The following is a 16,935-nucleotide window of genomic DNA, read 5'->3' on the forward strand; positions in this document are numbered from 1 at the left end:
TCCAACTATACCAAGATTACATAATTTGTGACATATCGTACCATGGTCGACTTTGTTATAGGCTTTTGCAAAGTTAGGATATATCGTGTCCACATTTGAGTTGTTGAGCAGCTGCTTTAATACCCAGTCATAGTACAGCAAGAGCTGTGTCAGGCAGCTTCTACCTGGTTGAAAGCCATGCTGGTTGTCAGCAAGTCATTCTCTTCAAGAAATGCAATTAGTTTCCTTCAGACTATTCATTCCAAGATGTGCTGATGTGTGAGGCCAATAGTTTTTAGCATTTACTCTGCTTCCTCCTTTATGAATAGGATATATTATTCCCTCTTTCAGTTTGTCCAGGAGCTTACCATTTGCAAGGAAGCTTTGAAAAAGAAGTTGCAGTAGTTTTGCAAGGACTCAGTTGCATGACTTGAGGAGGATTGCTGGGAATTCATTGGGGCTGAGTTTGCATCTACATCATCTTCTTTGATGTTGTTGTAATTCAGTTGTTACTGCCTCTCTTTTTACATTTGTAGTGGTAAAGAATTCTAGAGGTTTCTTGACTTGCATGTGCCAGAAGGTTGAGGTGAAGACACTTTTGAATTGTTTATTCAATGTTTCACTTATCCTCACTGTGTTTCCCATGAAGGAACCATCTTTTTTAGAGGAGGGGTACTAGTTTCCAACACACACAGGCAGTTTTTATGGCATATTTAAAGAAGGCTTTAGGTTTGATTTTATATTTCTTATAACCCAGGCTTCTTTATCTTCTCTTTCTTTTTCGTGGGAACATTTCAGGTGTTCCTCAATCTCCAGCTGTTTCCAGGTGAGATTTTTCACTGCCGTTTAGTATTCTGTTGAGGTAGTTTGCAGTCTTTGTATGCTATCTCATAAGAATTTTTTTCTCCCTGAGAATCTAGTTCTTATGTGCAGTGGCTTTTCCCTCTGGAACAATCTTATAGCATATGGCTTGCATTATGGACATAAATTGTTTGAATTTCATATCAGTGTCAGGTGTAGATAGACATTGGGGTCAATCCTGTTTGGTGATCTCTTTCTCAATTGATTTCCAGTCTGGTTTGTGGAAGTTCAGATTGGATAGATTTTGGGTGCTTCTCATAAGCTACATGTCTTTGGTATGTACATGGTCAGCTCTATTGTATTGTAGTCCAAGATTAGAGTCACTTTCACATTATGGATGAGATCCATATTGTTTATGAAACAGAGACCAAGTATATTGTTTGCCCTGGTTGGTTGGAGTATTACTTGCTCCATATATAACTTGTTGGTGAGGTTGACTCCACTTGGCTTTGTTCACATCATGTCATTCCTGAAAGGAAAAGGCCCTCAGGCCACTCTACATTGGGCAAGTTGAAATCTCCCATGAGAAATACACAGATGTTTAATTCCAACTTGGTTAAAACTTCTATTCTTGCAAGGCAGTCTTCGAAGTCAACAAAAGCCAAGTACAGAGATTTATCTTTGGCTAGGCTAACTCTCTCCCTAATTAGTTGGGCTATGACCCTCTCTGTAACTTTCATCACCTGATCCAATAATTTGATACTCCTGTAGTTATTTCTATCTAAAGCATCACCTTTACCTTTGTAGCAGTTGACTATGGTGCTGCTATGCTAGTCATTGGGTATGACTCCTTCATGAACTACCTGATTTACGATGCGGGTGACAAGACCATAACCCACACCACCTGATATTTTTAAGCATCACAGCAGTGATTCCTGATGGGAAGTGCTTTCCTTGTCTTCATATCCTTAATTGCTTTATCTCCCTGATTTATCTGCTGTCTATTCGGATAGCTGGTCCCTCAATTAGGTCAACATTTGGCAGACTCTCCTCCTCCCATTCATTCACCCCATTCAGCAGTCTTTCATAATGGTTTCTCCAAGCCTCTTTCTTTGCAGAATCATTAAACACAAAGGCACCAATCCATGCGGATACATTTATTTCGTATGACATCATGGTTTTCTCTCACATATTGTCTTGCTATCCGAACTACTTCAGTTCTTTGGTCCTCATGTTACTGAACATTGTCAAACTTCTTTTCTGCTACTCCCTTGGCTAATAGTTGTGAAGTGAAAAAAATATTTTAAGAGTTGAACAAAATAAATTTCATGTTAAGAATTGTTGGGCAATTGTTTATCTAGTAAAGCTTAAAAATAACAGGATTTGTAATGAAATTCTAATTTAAATAAGACTAGGTTATTTCAGGTAGGTTCAACAAGGAAACTGAGCTGTCATTTTTTACACTAATTATACCAGCAAAGCAAAGCTTGCCTTTGCATAAGATCTAAACTGTCTTCCTCTTGCCTGCAGTGGAACAAGTTTCAAATTGTCAGCTGTTTTACACTCCATGAATCTTTATTCATCATCATTCAACATTTGTTTTCCATGCTGACATGGGTTGGACTGCCTTCATAAACCTTTCGCATTCTTCCAAGAACTTGACTGAATACTGAGAACAAAGGAATCTACTTCTACCATCTGGCAAGAAGTGTACTGGAAAGATAGTTACTTTTGATACATGTTCTTCATATTTTCTAATGCAGGAGCTGCCTAACTGGCCCCTGTGCCGGTGACATGTAAAAAGCACCCACTACAGTCTTGGAGTGGTTGGTGTTAGGAAAGGCATCCAGCTGTAGAAACTTTGCCAGATCAGATTGGAGCCTGGTGCAGCCTCCTGGCTTGCCAGTCCTCAGTCAAACCATCCAGCCCATGCCAGCATGGAAAGCAGATGTTAAGCCATGATGATGATGATATATTCAAATCTCTTTCCTAATCTTTTTCGTCAACTCTAACAAGAAATGTCTTTAAAACATACTATTCCATAAGACTGACATTTTTTTTACCTATTTTTCTCTCTTTTCAGGAAAACTCGACACTTAAACATCTTATTATTTATGGGTTACACCATTGAACCTCAGCTTCAGATTGTCACTCAGTGGTGTGAAGGGTCAAGTCTTTACAAACGTTTACATGTAGAAGAAACCAAGTATGATATGTCTCAGTTAGTTGAAATAGGTCGTCAAACTTCACAAGGCATGGAGTAAGTTGGCACTTTGTTTCTCCTTTTAATACAAATTTTATTTAGCCATTTCAAAGAAAGAACTGCTTCTGCTACATAGTGGTTAAGTATAACAAAAGTAAATGAAATTGTCAATATGTTTATGTTATAGGGGGATAATATATATATATTACATACAAGAGATTTGTATTTGGTTAAATTTGAAAGACTTGTTAGCATTTTGAGTTCTTTTGAAGAGGAAATAGTTCAGTGGAGATTGTACTTGAATAAGCAAACTGATAGTTGTATCAAATATTTAAGAATTCCCACTACATGCTTACTACAAGAACAGTTGTGAATTGTCCATAAATGAATCTGAAGGTTTTGTGCATTAAATTAAGTACAATTTTTGTTTTAAAAATTATTATTTTCATTCTGTAAATTAAGAAAGTTAATTTCAAGTGTTTCTTTTTACCTTTTTTTTACTTAAACCTGCAGCTGAGCAAATAAGGAATTCTACAGGATCAGGAATAGCAAACCAATATTTTTTTGACTCAAAAGATCTTATAGACATTATAAGTCCCAGAAAATATCAACTGGTGGGACATAAACCACATATCAACAACAGCAAGTGATAGATATGTGGTTGATGTCCCACCAGTTGATATTTTTTGTTTGTTTCATTTTTTTTTACTTTTTTTCTTTTTCTTTTTACAATGCCTAGTATTATTTAGTGGAGTGTCTTTCATACATGATCTTGTTTGTACCTGGATACCAGTGATGTTACATGGGGATCAACCTTTACCCATCCTCCCTGATTCACCTGTCTTCACAATCTCTTGGACGTTACTTTGGATATACCCTGGCTCCTTATCATCATCTTATCTCTCCTCCTGCCCATACACCATTCCACCTACCCATGTATTACATGGGGGTAACACTGCTTTTCCTCCTGTTCGGCCCTACCCCTATCTTCTCTCTCTCTCTCTCATGTTCTCACTTTCCCTCTTTTAACCCCCTTCCCTAACATTGTCTCTGTTATTGTCTTTCCTACTACCCTCTTTCAACAATAAAACTGTCTAACCAATAAGAACTTTTTGGACCCTGACAAACAGCCAGCACCTGCTGGTATGGCAGACAGACTGACCAGTCCATCACTGGCTCCACCTACTTAACCTTGTCCGCTCATCCCACCCCATCCCATTACCATTACCACCTTGTCCATCCCTTCCACACAAAACCCTGATATTACTCTTATCCTCCATTATCATCCTCTTGCAAGAAATTCGTTCCATCAATCATGGATGTTCTCTTTTGCTTTGCAAGTTACAAGGCAAACCCCGACAGTGCTCATGTAATCATCATCACCATTGTTTAACGTCCGTTTTCCATGCTAGCATGGGTTGGACGGTTCGACTGGGGTCTGGGAAGCCAGGAGGCTGCACCAGGCTCCAGTCTGATCTGGCAGTGTTTCTACAGCTGGATACCCTTCCTAATGCCAACCACTCTGAGTGTAGTGGGTGCTTTTTATGTGTCACTAGCACAGGGGCCAGAGGAGGCTGGCAAATGGCCACGATCGGTTGGTGCTTTTTACATGTCACTGGCACGGACTCCAGTCAAGGCAACGCTGGCATTGGCCACGTTCGGATGGTGCTTTTTACGTGCCACCGGCACAGGTATCACAACTACAAAAAAAAAAAAAAGACTAGTACACTCTAACATGGTCAGTGTTAGGAAGGGCATACAGCTGTTGAAAAGAAACCCCAAAAAGGACATAAGTGAAACATACTCCTCCTGTTAAGAACTGATTTGGGCTATAATAGGCACATAACCCATGAGAAGTAGATACACTGATGATAATGTGTGGGTTTTCCCCAGAATGTTTTCACATTGACAGCTTTGAATGGTAGTGATGTTTATATCCAGCAGCATAGGGTAGTTTGACATGTGAAGACCTGGAATAATCTGTGTTTTAAATAACTTACTTGAAAACAAGGGTTGATATCTAGAAAGGCAACACAGAATGCAGAATACTATCACAAGAAATCTCATCCAGTCCGTGTAGCAGAGAAACAACAGACATAAAAATGATGATGATAACAATGACAATGGTGGCAACAACACTTTTTGTCAGGAACCCTTTTTCTTGAAAGAATGATGTGAAAATTAGTTAAACATGTGTTATATAATTTTTCATTTTCTTTTTTTTACAGTTATTTACATGCAAAGTTTATCATTCATAGAGATTTGAAGTCCAACAGTATCCTTTTAAAATTTCATTGTAAATTTAGATATTTTAAACATTTGTGTAATGATTTTGTTGAGAAAACTAATATTAGAGTTGTTTTGTTTAATTTTATTTTTAAAATTCTCATATATATATATATATATATATATATCTATATATATATATATATATAAAATTCAACTTGTGTGTCTGTGTGTGTATCTGTGTATCTGTGTGTTTAACTTCCCGGCACATCTCCTAGCCAACAAATCGTAGAACCACCAAAAATGGGTCATTAAAGTTTAGGCGAATGAAAATTGAACTGCGCTATTTCTGTTCCAAAATTCATCTTGCAAGTGCAAAAATCGATAATGTGTTTGTTTAGGCCTTATCTCATGCATTGAATAGTAAACTTTACTCAGTCAGCTGTTTGACGTGAACTGTGTTCACCATGCGTGCAAGCATGTGTAAATTGCATGAAAAATAAAAAAAATCAAGATATAAAAACGAATCACCATAAACGTTGTAGAAATTCGGCAAAGAAATGAATTTTCGGGATGTAGCCTGGAGGGATTTTTTCGTATTAATATATATATATATATATATATACATATATATATACATATGAGAGTATGATAGAAGAAGGCTAACTCTTCCTTCTGTAGAAGAAAAAATTCAAATCGGACCATGTTAACACCAAAAATTATTTGCATCAAAAAGGTGCCTTTTTTCTATGAAAATCCCTATTTTTTATGATGTTTTGACTGCTGTGTCGCCATTTTTCGGTGTATTTCACTTAAAGAGAATAACAAACTACATACTGCCAAATTTTTACTTTTCAAAAAATTCCAATTCTAAAGGGTCTAAACAAATCGCAACGCCGGGCAATACTGCTAGTATATAATAATATGTTATGAGAGGTAATGGTGTCAATAAGAACCAAAGGTGTCAGGTAATGCTAAGTGCTATGGACAGACTATAGTTAAGCTCCAGGTTCGGTGATTATGCGATTGTGGAGTCCAACGTAGGTCATATATCAACATGTGTATGTATAAAAAAATTTTCAGAATGTGATAAAAATCCAAGACTGTGAAAGATTTTAGAATATTTATAAAGAGGTCTTACAGCTGTTTCCGGGATATTTTATATATCCCTTAATCGGAGACAGTGTGAAAAAATGGTTAAGCAATAGTTAAATTAGATAAGATATGATATAGTGAGTGAAGTGGAGGAATGAAAATAGACGTGAAATATGCGGGGATAATGCATCTGTAGATCCATTATTTATGCAGAATGGTATACATTTAAGATTCCAGTACCTTGTGAGTAAGTTCCAATAGTATTTAAAATTGGTCATTCCAAGTATAGAGTTTGTAAAGGGCGTTATTGAATTGAGGGTTGGGAATGGATTTATAAGGTCAAATAAAAAACAGCAAGAAACAAAGAAAAGAAAAAAAAGTGAAGAGAGGGATAATAAAGAGATGAAGAGAGGGTAAGTGTACTGGTTAGTGGTCAGTCAAGATAAATTGATAGAAAGAAAGATATACCTGCATGTGCAGGGCGATAATACATACAGATACATGTATATATGGGTATACATATATACATGTACATTATGAGTACAAGTTGTATGTGTAGATGTTAATATGTATAAATATATATATGCATGTTTAATATATGCATCTGTATACATCTTCACGTATATATTTTCTTCTACTACTAAGCACTGACCTGTCCAACCAACCTAATCTATATTTCCAAATTCCCCTCACTTAGGCTCTATCACTACATATCTGACACTCCTTCACTCTTTATACTCTCATACCTTTCTCTGTCATCCATCACCCCCTCATTCCTTCTATCTGACACTCCTTTAGTCTTTACCCTATCATCTTTTTACACTCTCATATCTTTATCTCTCTATCACCCTCACATTCCTGTTCCTTCTATCAATTTATCTTGACTGACCACTAACCAGTACACTTTCCCTCTTTTCATCTCTTCATTATCTCTCTCCCCACTTTTTTCCTTTTTTTTCTTCTCTTTGTTCCTCTCTTCCTGTTTTCAATTTGACCTTATAAATACATTCCCAACTTTTAAGTCACTTTAAATAAAATCCTCTATTCAATAACACCATGTACAAACTCTATATTTGGAACTTACTCACAAGGTACTGGAATCTTATATGTATACCATTCTGCCTAAATAATGGATCTACAGATGCAATGTCCTTACATATCTCACGTCTATTTTCATTCCTCCACTTCACTCTCTATATCATATCTTATCTAAAATAACTATTGCTTAACCATTCTCTCACGCTGTCTCCAATGAAGGGATATATAAAATATCCCGGAAACAGCTGTAAGACCTCTTTATAAATGTTCTAGAATCTTTCAAAGCTTTGGATTTTTATCTCATTCTGAAAATTTATATATATATATATATATATATATATACAGGATTTGATCTTCTCAAAAGACAAAAGGAAAAACAGAAACTAGATGTTAAAACCATTTACCATCAGTATTCAATGCCTTCACAAACTATTTCATCAAGCCAATCTTGACATGGAATGGGAGCAAGATTATCTATTCTCAGCTTACCATTGAGTCATTCACACTGTTTGGCATGCCATTACAAATGGGCCACCCTTTCTGGCTCCAGTGTTTCTTTCAAGCTCTGCTGTCCCACATGTACTGCTGACTAAAGAGGAAATTGACCATTTTCATGTCCACACAAATGGTCCAGTTGTGCTTGTGATGTTCGAGTATGTCAACAACTATTTTTTCCATGTCATTATGTTCTTCTCACAAATACACAACTGACCAACTGGACTGCCCCATAAACATTGCCATTGTGCAAGTGGAACATGCTTGAGGCTGCACTGAAAGGTATCCAGAAATAATTGCCACTCTGTTGGACTATATGTGGTAACACCTAAATTGCCTGAGAAATCCTGGGATATCATGGCAGTAAACAAACTGCTTGTCTTCTTAAAAAAGATCACAAAAGTCTGGTCCCACTTTCAGAATTATGAATCTTTTGCCAAGTACTCTTTTATTTATTTATTTACTTGTTTCACACATTTGACTGCAGCCATGCTGGAGCACTGTCTTTAATAGAAGATATCAACCCCAGGACTTTGTAAACCTAGCACTTGGTCTCTTTTGTCGAACTGTTAAGTTATGGGAACATAAACACACCAACATCGGTTGTCAAGCGATGGTGGGGTGGGACAAACACAGACACACAAACATACATTATATATATACAACAGGCTTCTTTCAGTTTCCATCTGGAGGGTACTGAATCATGCACAAAGTCATATTCTGTTTGGATAACTGCTGAGGGACTGATTACAATGGTATCAGATGAGGAATCTTTGGATTCTAAAACCGTTTCTTGAAGCTCATTATCAAAATCTTCATGTTTCTCCTGTTCACTCCCTTTGTCTTCAGATGAGGCAAAACCATTAAAAACGGGAACTGGCAGTTCCTCATAGTGTGGAATAGGTTGAATTGTTGAGCGAATACAAAGATAAAAGATCTGATGCTAATTTTTTCTTGCCAAAACGTTCATGGTGATCAAGCAGAAACAGCAGTCTGTATATGTTGTCCTTGTGTTTTCACCAAACCATAGAAACTCCAAAAGCAGGCCCTTTCATTTTCATTCTGTCTAGTTATGAACCATTTCCTCACAATTGTGACCCACAATATGAAGAGCCCATTTCTGGTCTTGGTTTTTCGGGAGAACTTGAGAGTAAGCTTTATAGGGCACCGCTCCTCACAATGTTGTACTGTGCCTTTGATGAAGTGCAAAGCAGCAGCAGCCACATACATAACAGTGTATTTACACATGTCTACTTAAAGAAACTATTTAAGATTTGAAACAAGAGAAACAGCTGTTGTTTTTGTGTAAATCAGATAAATCTCTAAAATCCAAAATTAACTTTAAAAATAAAGAAAATATATCTTTAAAAAAAGAAATTGCCTAATTAAGGTTAAGGTACATCTAAAAAGCAATGTGTTCTTTTTTTTTTTGTGAAAATAAGTTTCAAATTGCATATTGAGGGAAACCTATTTCATATTTGAAATCAGCATTGACAAATGAATAGAATTAGTGGGAAAATTTCATGTAACAGAAAATATGAAGAAATTTGTTGCCCATTGTTATCTTTCTCCATATTAATCTGTGGTGCAAGTAACATGAATTATCTTTATCTCTAAATTGTGATACAGGTAACATGAATAAATTCTATGCCCCCTCTTCCCCATATAATGACAGTTGCTTTAGTGTTCATTGACTAACAAATCTGTTTTAATTGTAATGAGTCATGTTTAAGGTAGATGTTTCTAGAAGCTGATCTTATTAAAAATTTGTTGTATTCACTTCATGTTGGGATGGTTTAATTACAATCTGTCTAACCCGTTCTAACCTAAATAAATGTTTATAAAACCCATGGAAATATGTCTATGCTTCTAGGTGCTGCTTCAACTCTTGTCTATTAACTCAACAAACAATATTTTTAAAATTCATTTATTGATTAGATGTTAACACAAAAACAAAATGATTTCCCTTAAATTATTGCTCTCCAGATATATTTTTGACAGAAGACTTCACTGTCAAAATTGGTGACTTTGGTCTTGCAACTGTGAAAGCTCGATGGAGTGGATCCCATCAATTCCAACAGCCAACTGGTTCCATTCTGTGGATGGTAAAATTATTTTTTAATAAAATCTAATCAGTTAAACTTGATATCATTTTGAAATTTGTTTCATATTTGCTTTGGGATTTAATTTGAGAATAACTACACTAGAAATACAAAAAATTAGAAAAACTTGTTAAATTATATATTTTTATTGAAAATATGTTGATGCTACTATAAATATTGGTGTTTCCTGCAGGCTCCTGAAGTAATAAGGATGAAAGATGACAACCCTTACACATTCCAATCTGATGTGTATGCGTATGGTATTGTCTGTTTTGAGTTGATGACCAGCTCACTGCCATATTCTCACATCAACAATAAGGACCAGGTAAGAGAAAAGTTTTCAAACAATATACAGAATATACATGTGCATTTTAAAGTCATTATCATTTCAGATTTCTTCAAATTATTGAACCTTTGCTTAAAAATATCTTCATTGCAGTATTGTTGAACTATTTGTCCTCTCAATTACATTTAACTTCTTGTGGAAGCTATTTGTTGTACCAGCTTTACTATTAAAATATTCATAATTTTTGAAAAACTTCTCTCTCTCTCTCAATTAGATCCTCTTCATGGTTGGTAAAGGCCATATACGACCTGACCCCAGTAAATCCAGATCAGATACACCCAAAGCTTTCAAACGTTTGATGATGGAGTGCTGTAAATACGATCGAAATGAAAGGCCTCTATTTCCACAGGTATGCAAGGGAAAACTTTTAAATGTGGTAGTTAGGGTTAATGTATTAATCACATTGAAATGGTTTGAAATGGGTGGTCATTTCCTTATCACACTGTATTTCTACTTAGCATACTTTACTTAATGTTAAGACTTCAGTTATAAACCTTTATCATAATAGATAGCTGTTAGAATTTTTACAACCATACTAGGCATGTAATGTCAGGACTATTGCTCCCAAATTTGCAAAAGTAATGGCTGAAGCACCAGAAAATTTTCTTTAGTTTAAAAGATGGCAACATTCTCCATTCCATTTTTGTTGTCAGAAAGTGTCAGTACTCACAATATTTCAAACTTTTAACCATTGCTAATGTTTTCATTTTACCATCAAAGTTTAGAATTCCAATATTAACCAATATTAGAGATTCTATGTTCATTGCTTGACTTTTCAGCACAGTTAGTCAATCTTACTTCAAAGACTGTCGTTTTAAAAGATCAGGAGTATTCATGCTGGCATGGAACATGGCTATTAAATGATAATGATGATGATATATGAAGTTTTTGCTTATCTGTCTCTTACCAACATAGAAAGTAAAGGTAGCTAGAAAACTAATGAAATGACTTGATGAATTATAATTAATGATTAATGGTAGTAAGACAAATGTGGATGGAAATTGCAGAAGGAAGAAAACCCAGGAAGGCATGAGACAAGATTATAAAGGCTGATCTCAGGACCTTGAACTTCACTGAGCAAAGGACCAGGATAACTGGTGATATGCTGTTCCCAAGAAGACCTATTCATCTCAATGAAATTCACAATTGAGCCCTTCACCCAATTTCCTTCCTTCTCAAGGCACCCACTGCCTCCCTGACTGCAGTGCTTCCTTAATATCTCCTTTCTTACAACCCAAAACCCTTTCATTTGTTCTCTGTCTTTTATTCATTAATACTGTTCTCTCCACCTATACTTTCATTGATCACCCACCCACTCACTGTGCCACCAAATTTTTCTTTCTTCTCCTTCTGCCATATATCCCACCTTCTGCCATACACTACACCTGCCCTTCTCTCCCCCATGTTTCCACAACTTACCCAACAACATATCATCTCTCTTTCATCCTTCTCCTGTCTACTGTATTTTGGCCCTTCTGTCCTACCTACTTTATACCTTGAAGGTCCACCCTGGCACCATCTCAGCACTATGTTTTTATCGTTTTCCTACTCCATCTGATCACTCCTACTTCTCTTCTAAAATGTGAACAGTCATGCAGCACCTCTACAGCAAAAACAACAAAAAAAAAAAACTTTTTCTGCTCTGGGCCTTATCTCTCATACTCTACCCGTTTCTATTTCTCATTTCAACCTAAAGTTGCCTCCCTTGGGGTTTGTAGTCTTGCATGCTGACTTCACAAATGTTGGTGACATGAAAAAAAAAGCATGCAATACTCGAGTGATTGGACGTTAGGAAGGACATCAATCTGTAGAAAGCATACCAAAGCATATGCTACTTACTAATTTATGAGTGATAACGTATCCATAACACTAGTTTTAACGAAATCTCTAGTAAATGTGATGTGTTGATGTAATTCACTCCACAACCATCATTTACAATTTTGATTCATTATGAGTTCATGTAATCCTTTCTAAGGAATTTTTTCATTTGTGTCTTTTTTCCTTTCCCATTTAATTAGTCTGCTTATTTGTTTGTCAATTTCAGATATTGTCTTCTATTGAATCTCTGAAGAGATCTCTTCAAAGACTACAAAAAAGCCACTCAGAACCTACACTGCGGCCACAGTCATCAGATGACTTGGATCTATTTAATGTATTTTCATCACCAAAAACTCCCGTCAACTGTCAATATGCACAGTTCACATTTTATGATTTAGATACCTGAGAAGGTAATGTTGATATCAACAGTTTGGGGTGTTGTATTTCTCCAGTAAGATCGAAGAAAAAAAAAATTTAGGTAAATGATGAAGAGAGAAAGTATGAGTTTTCTTTTTTCTTTTTCTTTTTTTTTTAATATATAAAAGAACAATTTTAAGTTTAATGTTCATTCCTAACACTGCTGTCAAAGCGTTCCAGTGGAAACTAAGATGATGATGATAATTTTATAAGCAATGAGGGAACTTAGGTTTCTGTGAACAGTACCGTGTCTTTCTTTACTTGGAAGTGAAGATCCAATGAATATTGCATGGATTTCTGGAATTCCAATATTTCTGGCTGTACTATATTGGTTTTTTTTTTTTTTTTTTTTTTTTCATTCTGTCTATACTGTTGGTTGAAACAGAGAAGATAGCAGCAGCAGCAGCAATATTATTTGTGGGTTGACTTCAATCACTGTTCTCCTTGCTGCAAACTGTTATTGCTACTTTGACAAGAGAAAACAACAATTTCACTCATTTCAGGATGAGCAAGAAAGAACAACACAGATAAGAGTTGCTGTTATCACCTGCTATTATTCTCTTGGATTGGGCTCGAGGATTCATCACTGGTTCCATTGATAGTATTACAGCTAACGATGAGTACAAGTTAGTCATCAACAAACACATTGAAACATCATGAATTCACTTTATTTTCTTTGTGTATTTTCTTTTGTGCCATTCTCTCTCTTCCTTCTGGTCCATTAACACTTTATAAACACGTTCTAACTTATATACTAAAACATTGGTGCCATTTCCACGTGATTGCTAAAGATATTTTTTTCAATGTTACAATGTTTGCATAGATGTGTGGTGTGTGTGTGTGTGTGGTGAGGGTGTGGCTTTTTTCAATTACACATATATTTGTGTGTGTGTGTGTATATATATACACATACAAATTTATATATATATATATATGTATACACATACATACGCACACACACTCACACATTGTATTTGATTAAAGAGAGAGAGAGAGAGAGAGAAGAAGAAACCATTAGTGAAATGATTTATCACTGAGTAGATTTAAGATATCCTGTGCCTTTTTAATCTGGTGAATTTTAATCTCTGCTTTCTCTACAGCTATATTTACTGTTATTGATTCTTTTCACTTCCAATTTACCAGCTTCATGTCTCTGACAGATTCTACTGGATTCTTCAGAATATTTTGGTCTCTATAAAGCTGCTATTCTAGCTTCTTTTTTTAATCTCTTAAATATTTGATTCTCTGGCTTATGCGTTAACAGATATTGTTATATTTTTTTTTCTTACTAGTTTGTGTTTTTATATTGAAAAATACTTCATCCCAAATTTTATTGCATCTTATTTTCAATGATGCCATCAGCATTAAAACATCCATGTGTCTGATGTTAAATAACTTTAGTTGTATCATGGCAGTTAATGCCATATCTAATCTTGCCCAAGCATTCTTCATCACTGTTCCTTTAGCTGTAGAGGCCTGTCATTTACTGTAGCTAAACAGTAAACTATTGCATTAAAATTGTAACCACATTTTATTCTATAGAAATCAAGGATGGAACTAATTTAATGTTTTGTTTGATATTTTTTTTTCAAAAATAAAGTATAAATTTTAAAACTTTGGCAATTCTAACAGGAAATTTCCTAATTGTTGGTGCTAAGTTACCACAGTTCTGTAATGTTCTCATAGCATCAAATTCATTTTTAGAACATTTTTAACTGAGTCTGGCAAATCTATTGAAAACTCTCTCAACAAGCTCCATTCATTAGTATTAAATGTCAAGAAAATGGAGTTGATTTTCATACTTCTCATATCCTGGCCAATTTTCGTTTTTCTTTTCTTTTTCACCTTTTTGTGGAATTTTTCCTTTCTGTAAATTATTACATCTATTTAAATAAATTATATATGTGTGTGTAATATGTATATATGTGTGTGTGTGCATAGATGTGTGTGTGTGTGCATAGATATGTGTGTGTGTGCATAGATATGTGTGTGTGTGTGTATGCATGTATATGTATATAAACTACACTAATCTTAGCCAAAAGACCACATGCAGGTGTTTGTGTATACACACATGCACACTCACTCACACACACACACACACACGTGCACGCACATTGTGGCCACTGATTATCACAGCTGATAAACAGAGAAGACAAAATCTGCAGGTTGCTGTCAAAATCCAATTGTATGCCTTGTGCAAAGTGTGATGCAGATTTGTTGAAACATTTTCGTATGAAGTAAACCAATAATTCTGTACATAAACCTTATGATTAGTTTATTTTAATTTTACTTTTCTTTTAAATTTTAATAATGTTTTGATAATAGGTTAAAATGTTAAAAATATATTCCTTGTTTATTTTGACTCTGGCTCTGCATCTAAACATTTTATATAAACTGGGTTTTTTTAAATTTTATTTTATTAGTAAAGTTTCTTTAAAACAAACCTAGGTTTAAATAATATCTAAGTTCCCTCTTTTTTCCTGCTGTTTGTACTAGTGTATGATGATGATGATAAGGCTTGAAAACAATATAATACATTTATTTTATTTTGCTATTACAGTTAACATTAAGTTGGTGATGAAACATTTTGAAATTTTGCTGTCTATGTTCCTCAGAGCTCTGATTTGTTTGCTGGTGTTGTTATTAAACAAAACGAACAGTCCAAAGTTTCTATATCATTTTTATTTAATAGTATGCAAAATATAGCAGTACCCTCTTCAAGCCACAGGCTGCTCTTTTTAATTGTCTACAACTTTTAAAAGTGGGAATTTCATTTGGTTGCATTAGTCTTTTTTATTTTAAAATATTTTTTAAAAATTGAAAAAAATATTAGCTTCATGACATATAAAAGAAATGTTAAGATCGTTACAAATTCCTTTTGTTTGCATTCACAAAGTGTGTGTGTAGGTAGGGGGGTATTCTTGAAAAACAAACATTATGATGCCTACCATAACTTCTTTTCCTAAATAAAAAATTTTAAAGATATATTTGGTGAATTAGTTTTAGACTGGACATTTTTTGTTAGTATTCTTAGCTTAAGACCAACATTTTCTTTGACAAATATGTAGCAGTGATGTTTATTCTTTTAAATATTCTCCTTTAATGAAAAAAAATTCTTCAGCTTGCTCCTCCCTTTAAACTTGTATTGGATAACATTTTAATGCTGATACCAAAATTTATATTTTCCCCTTATATCTTATTCATTCCACAATTTCTCTTATTCTCTATAGAAAATGTCTTTCTTCCTCTCTTTACTCTTCAACTAAAGTTGCTTTGAATTCAAATTTCTTGTTCTTACTATTAATTCTTTCTTCTGAGAGTTCTTCTTTGCTACAGTTCTTTCCCAATGTTGTTGGTTTCCTGTAATCTTCTATCTCACCCACCATACATTTCATTATCAGTGAAATGGCTGATGAATCAGAGTCTTGCATGCGGGCACCCTTGATCCCCCCTACCCCATGCTCATTCAGTTCTAGTGCCAGATGTTGCCAGCCCTGCCACCAAATCTGCAAGTGATGCTACCGAGTTCCTGCTCATCTCTGCTCTTGCTTGCTGTCCCCCCCTCCCCCCTCTTACGATTAACAAACATCTGCAGACAAATTCTATTGATGAAAAGGAGGAGAACAAATATATGATGCATGTTAGAATATGGATGTGTGTATGGAAGATCAGTGGAGGAAAAAAGAACTTTTTTTCTGTCCTGAGCATCCTAACTCTGACTAAAATACTCTGGAAATGAAAAATGGACATGTTTTTTTTTTAAAAAAAATACTTTAAAAAAATATTTTCAAAAAAAAGTAAAATTTAAGAAACATTTAAAAAAAAGGAAAACATGAAAATGAAGACTGTTAATATATGAGGACTGATGAAATGTATTATTTATATCAACTTCAGGACAGGCTATTTCATTTTATATATTTCACATAAGTTGTAAAGATGTTACAATGAAGTTCTGTAAAAACTGTTGTGTTTGTTCACTTTGTTTTTATTCCATTCTAATGTTTTAATATCTTGTACTCCAGCTTGTAAACGAGTTCAATGAGAGTTTTATCACTTTAAAAACTCTCTGCCTGACTATTTTAGTTTGTTGATAGGCACCAGTTCATAGGTGAGTATCTTGTTTTATCATTGCAAATCTGATTGTTACTAATTAACAACCATGGTATTTATGAATAATTCAGTTATAATATGCAAATAGTCAGAGCCTAAAATATAAGTTTGAGAGTTAGTTGTTGCCTAATTGAGAACTTGCCTTAATAACACCACCTGATCCTTAATTATCTTGAGTAGATTCACTATTTTGTGAGGTTTTGGATCAGTTACTTTGATGCCCATCCAGAATTTCTGCAACAATGTAAGAGGGCTTGCAAAGCCTGTAGACACACGCACCAGGTATATCATTAATAGGTTCTTTT

General features: G+C 34.8%; 1 protein-coding gene across 5 annotated transcripts in view; it reads left to right on the plus strand.

Moving 5' to 3' along the window:
- LOC115209716 (serine/threonine-protein kinase A-Raf) overlaps positions 1-16,485 on the plus strand; it is a 100,646-nt gene extending 84,161 nt beyond the window's left edge. For 4 of the 5 annotated variants that reach the window (XM_036503511.1, XM_036503509.1, XM_029778238.2 and 1 more), the window contains 6 exons: positions 2,864-3,040; positions 5,212-5,258; positions 9,824-9,942; positions 10,133-10,264; positions 10,500-10,634; positions 12,330-16,485. In XM_036503511.1, coding sequence (XP_036359404.1) covers positions 2,864-3,040; positions 5,212-5,258; positions 9,824-9,942; positions 10,133-10,264; positions 10,500-10,634; positions 12,330-12,509 — 790 coding nt within the window. In that variant the 3' untranslated portion in view covers positions 12,510-16,485. The remainder of the gene's footprint in view (positions 1-2,863; positions 3,041-5,211; positions 5,259-9,823; positions 9,943-10,132; positions 10,265-10,499; positions 10,635-12,329) is intronic. The other variant, XR_004999529.1, reaches the window with a different exon arrangement.
- Positions 16,486-16,935: the final 450 nt, after the last annotated feature.

This window comes from Octopus sinensis, linkage group LG1, assembly GCF_006345805.1.
Source record: "Octopus sinensis linkage group LG1, ASM634580v1, whole genome shotgun sequence".
Taxonomy (NCBI): domain Eukaryota; kingdom Metazoa; phylum Mollusca; class Cephalopoda; order Octopoda; family Octopodidae; genus Octopus; species Octopus sinensis.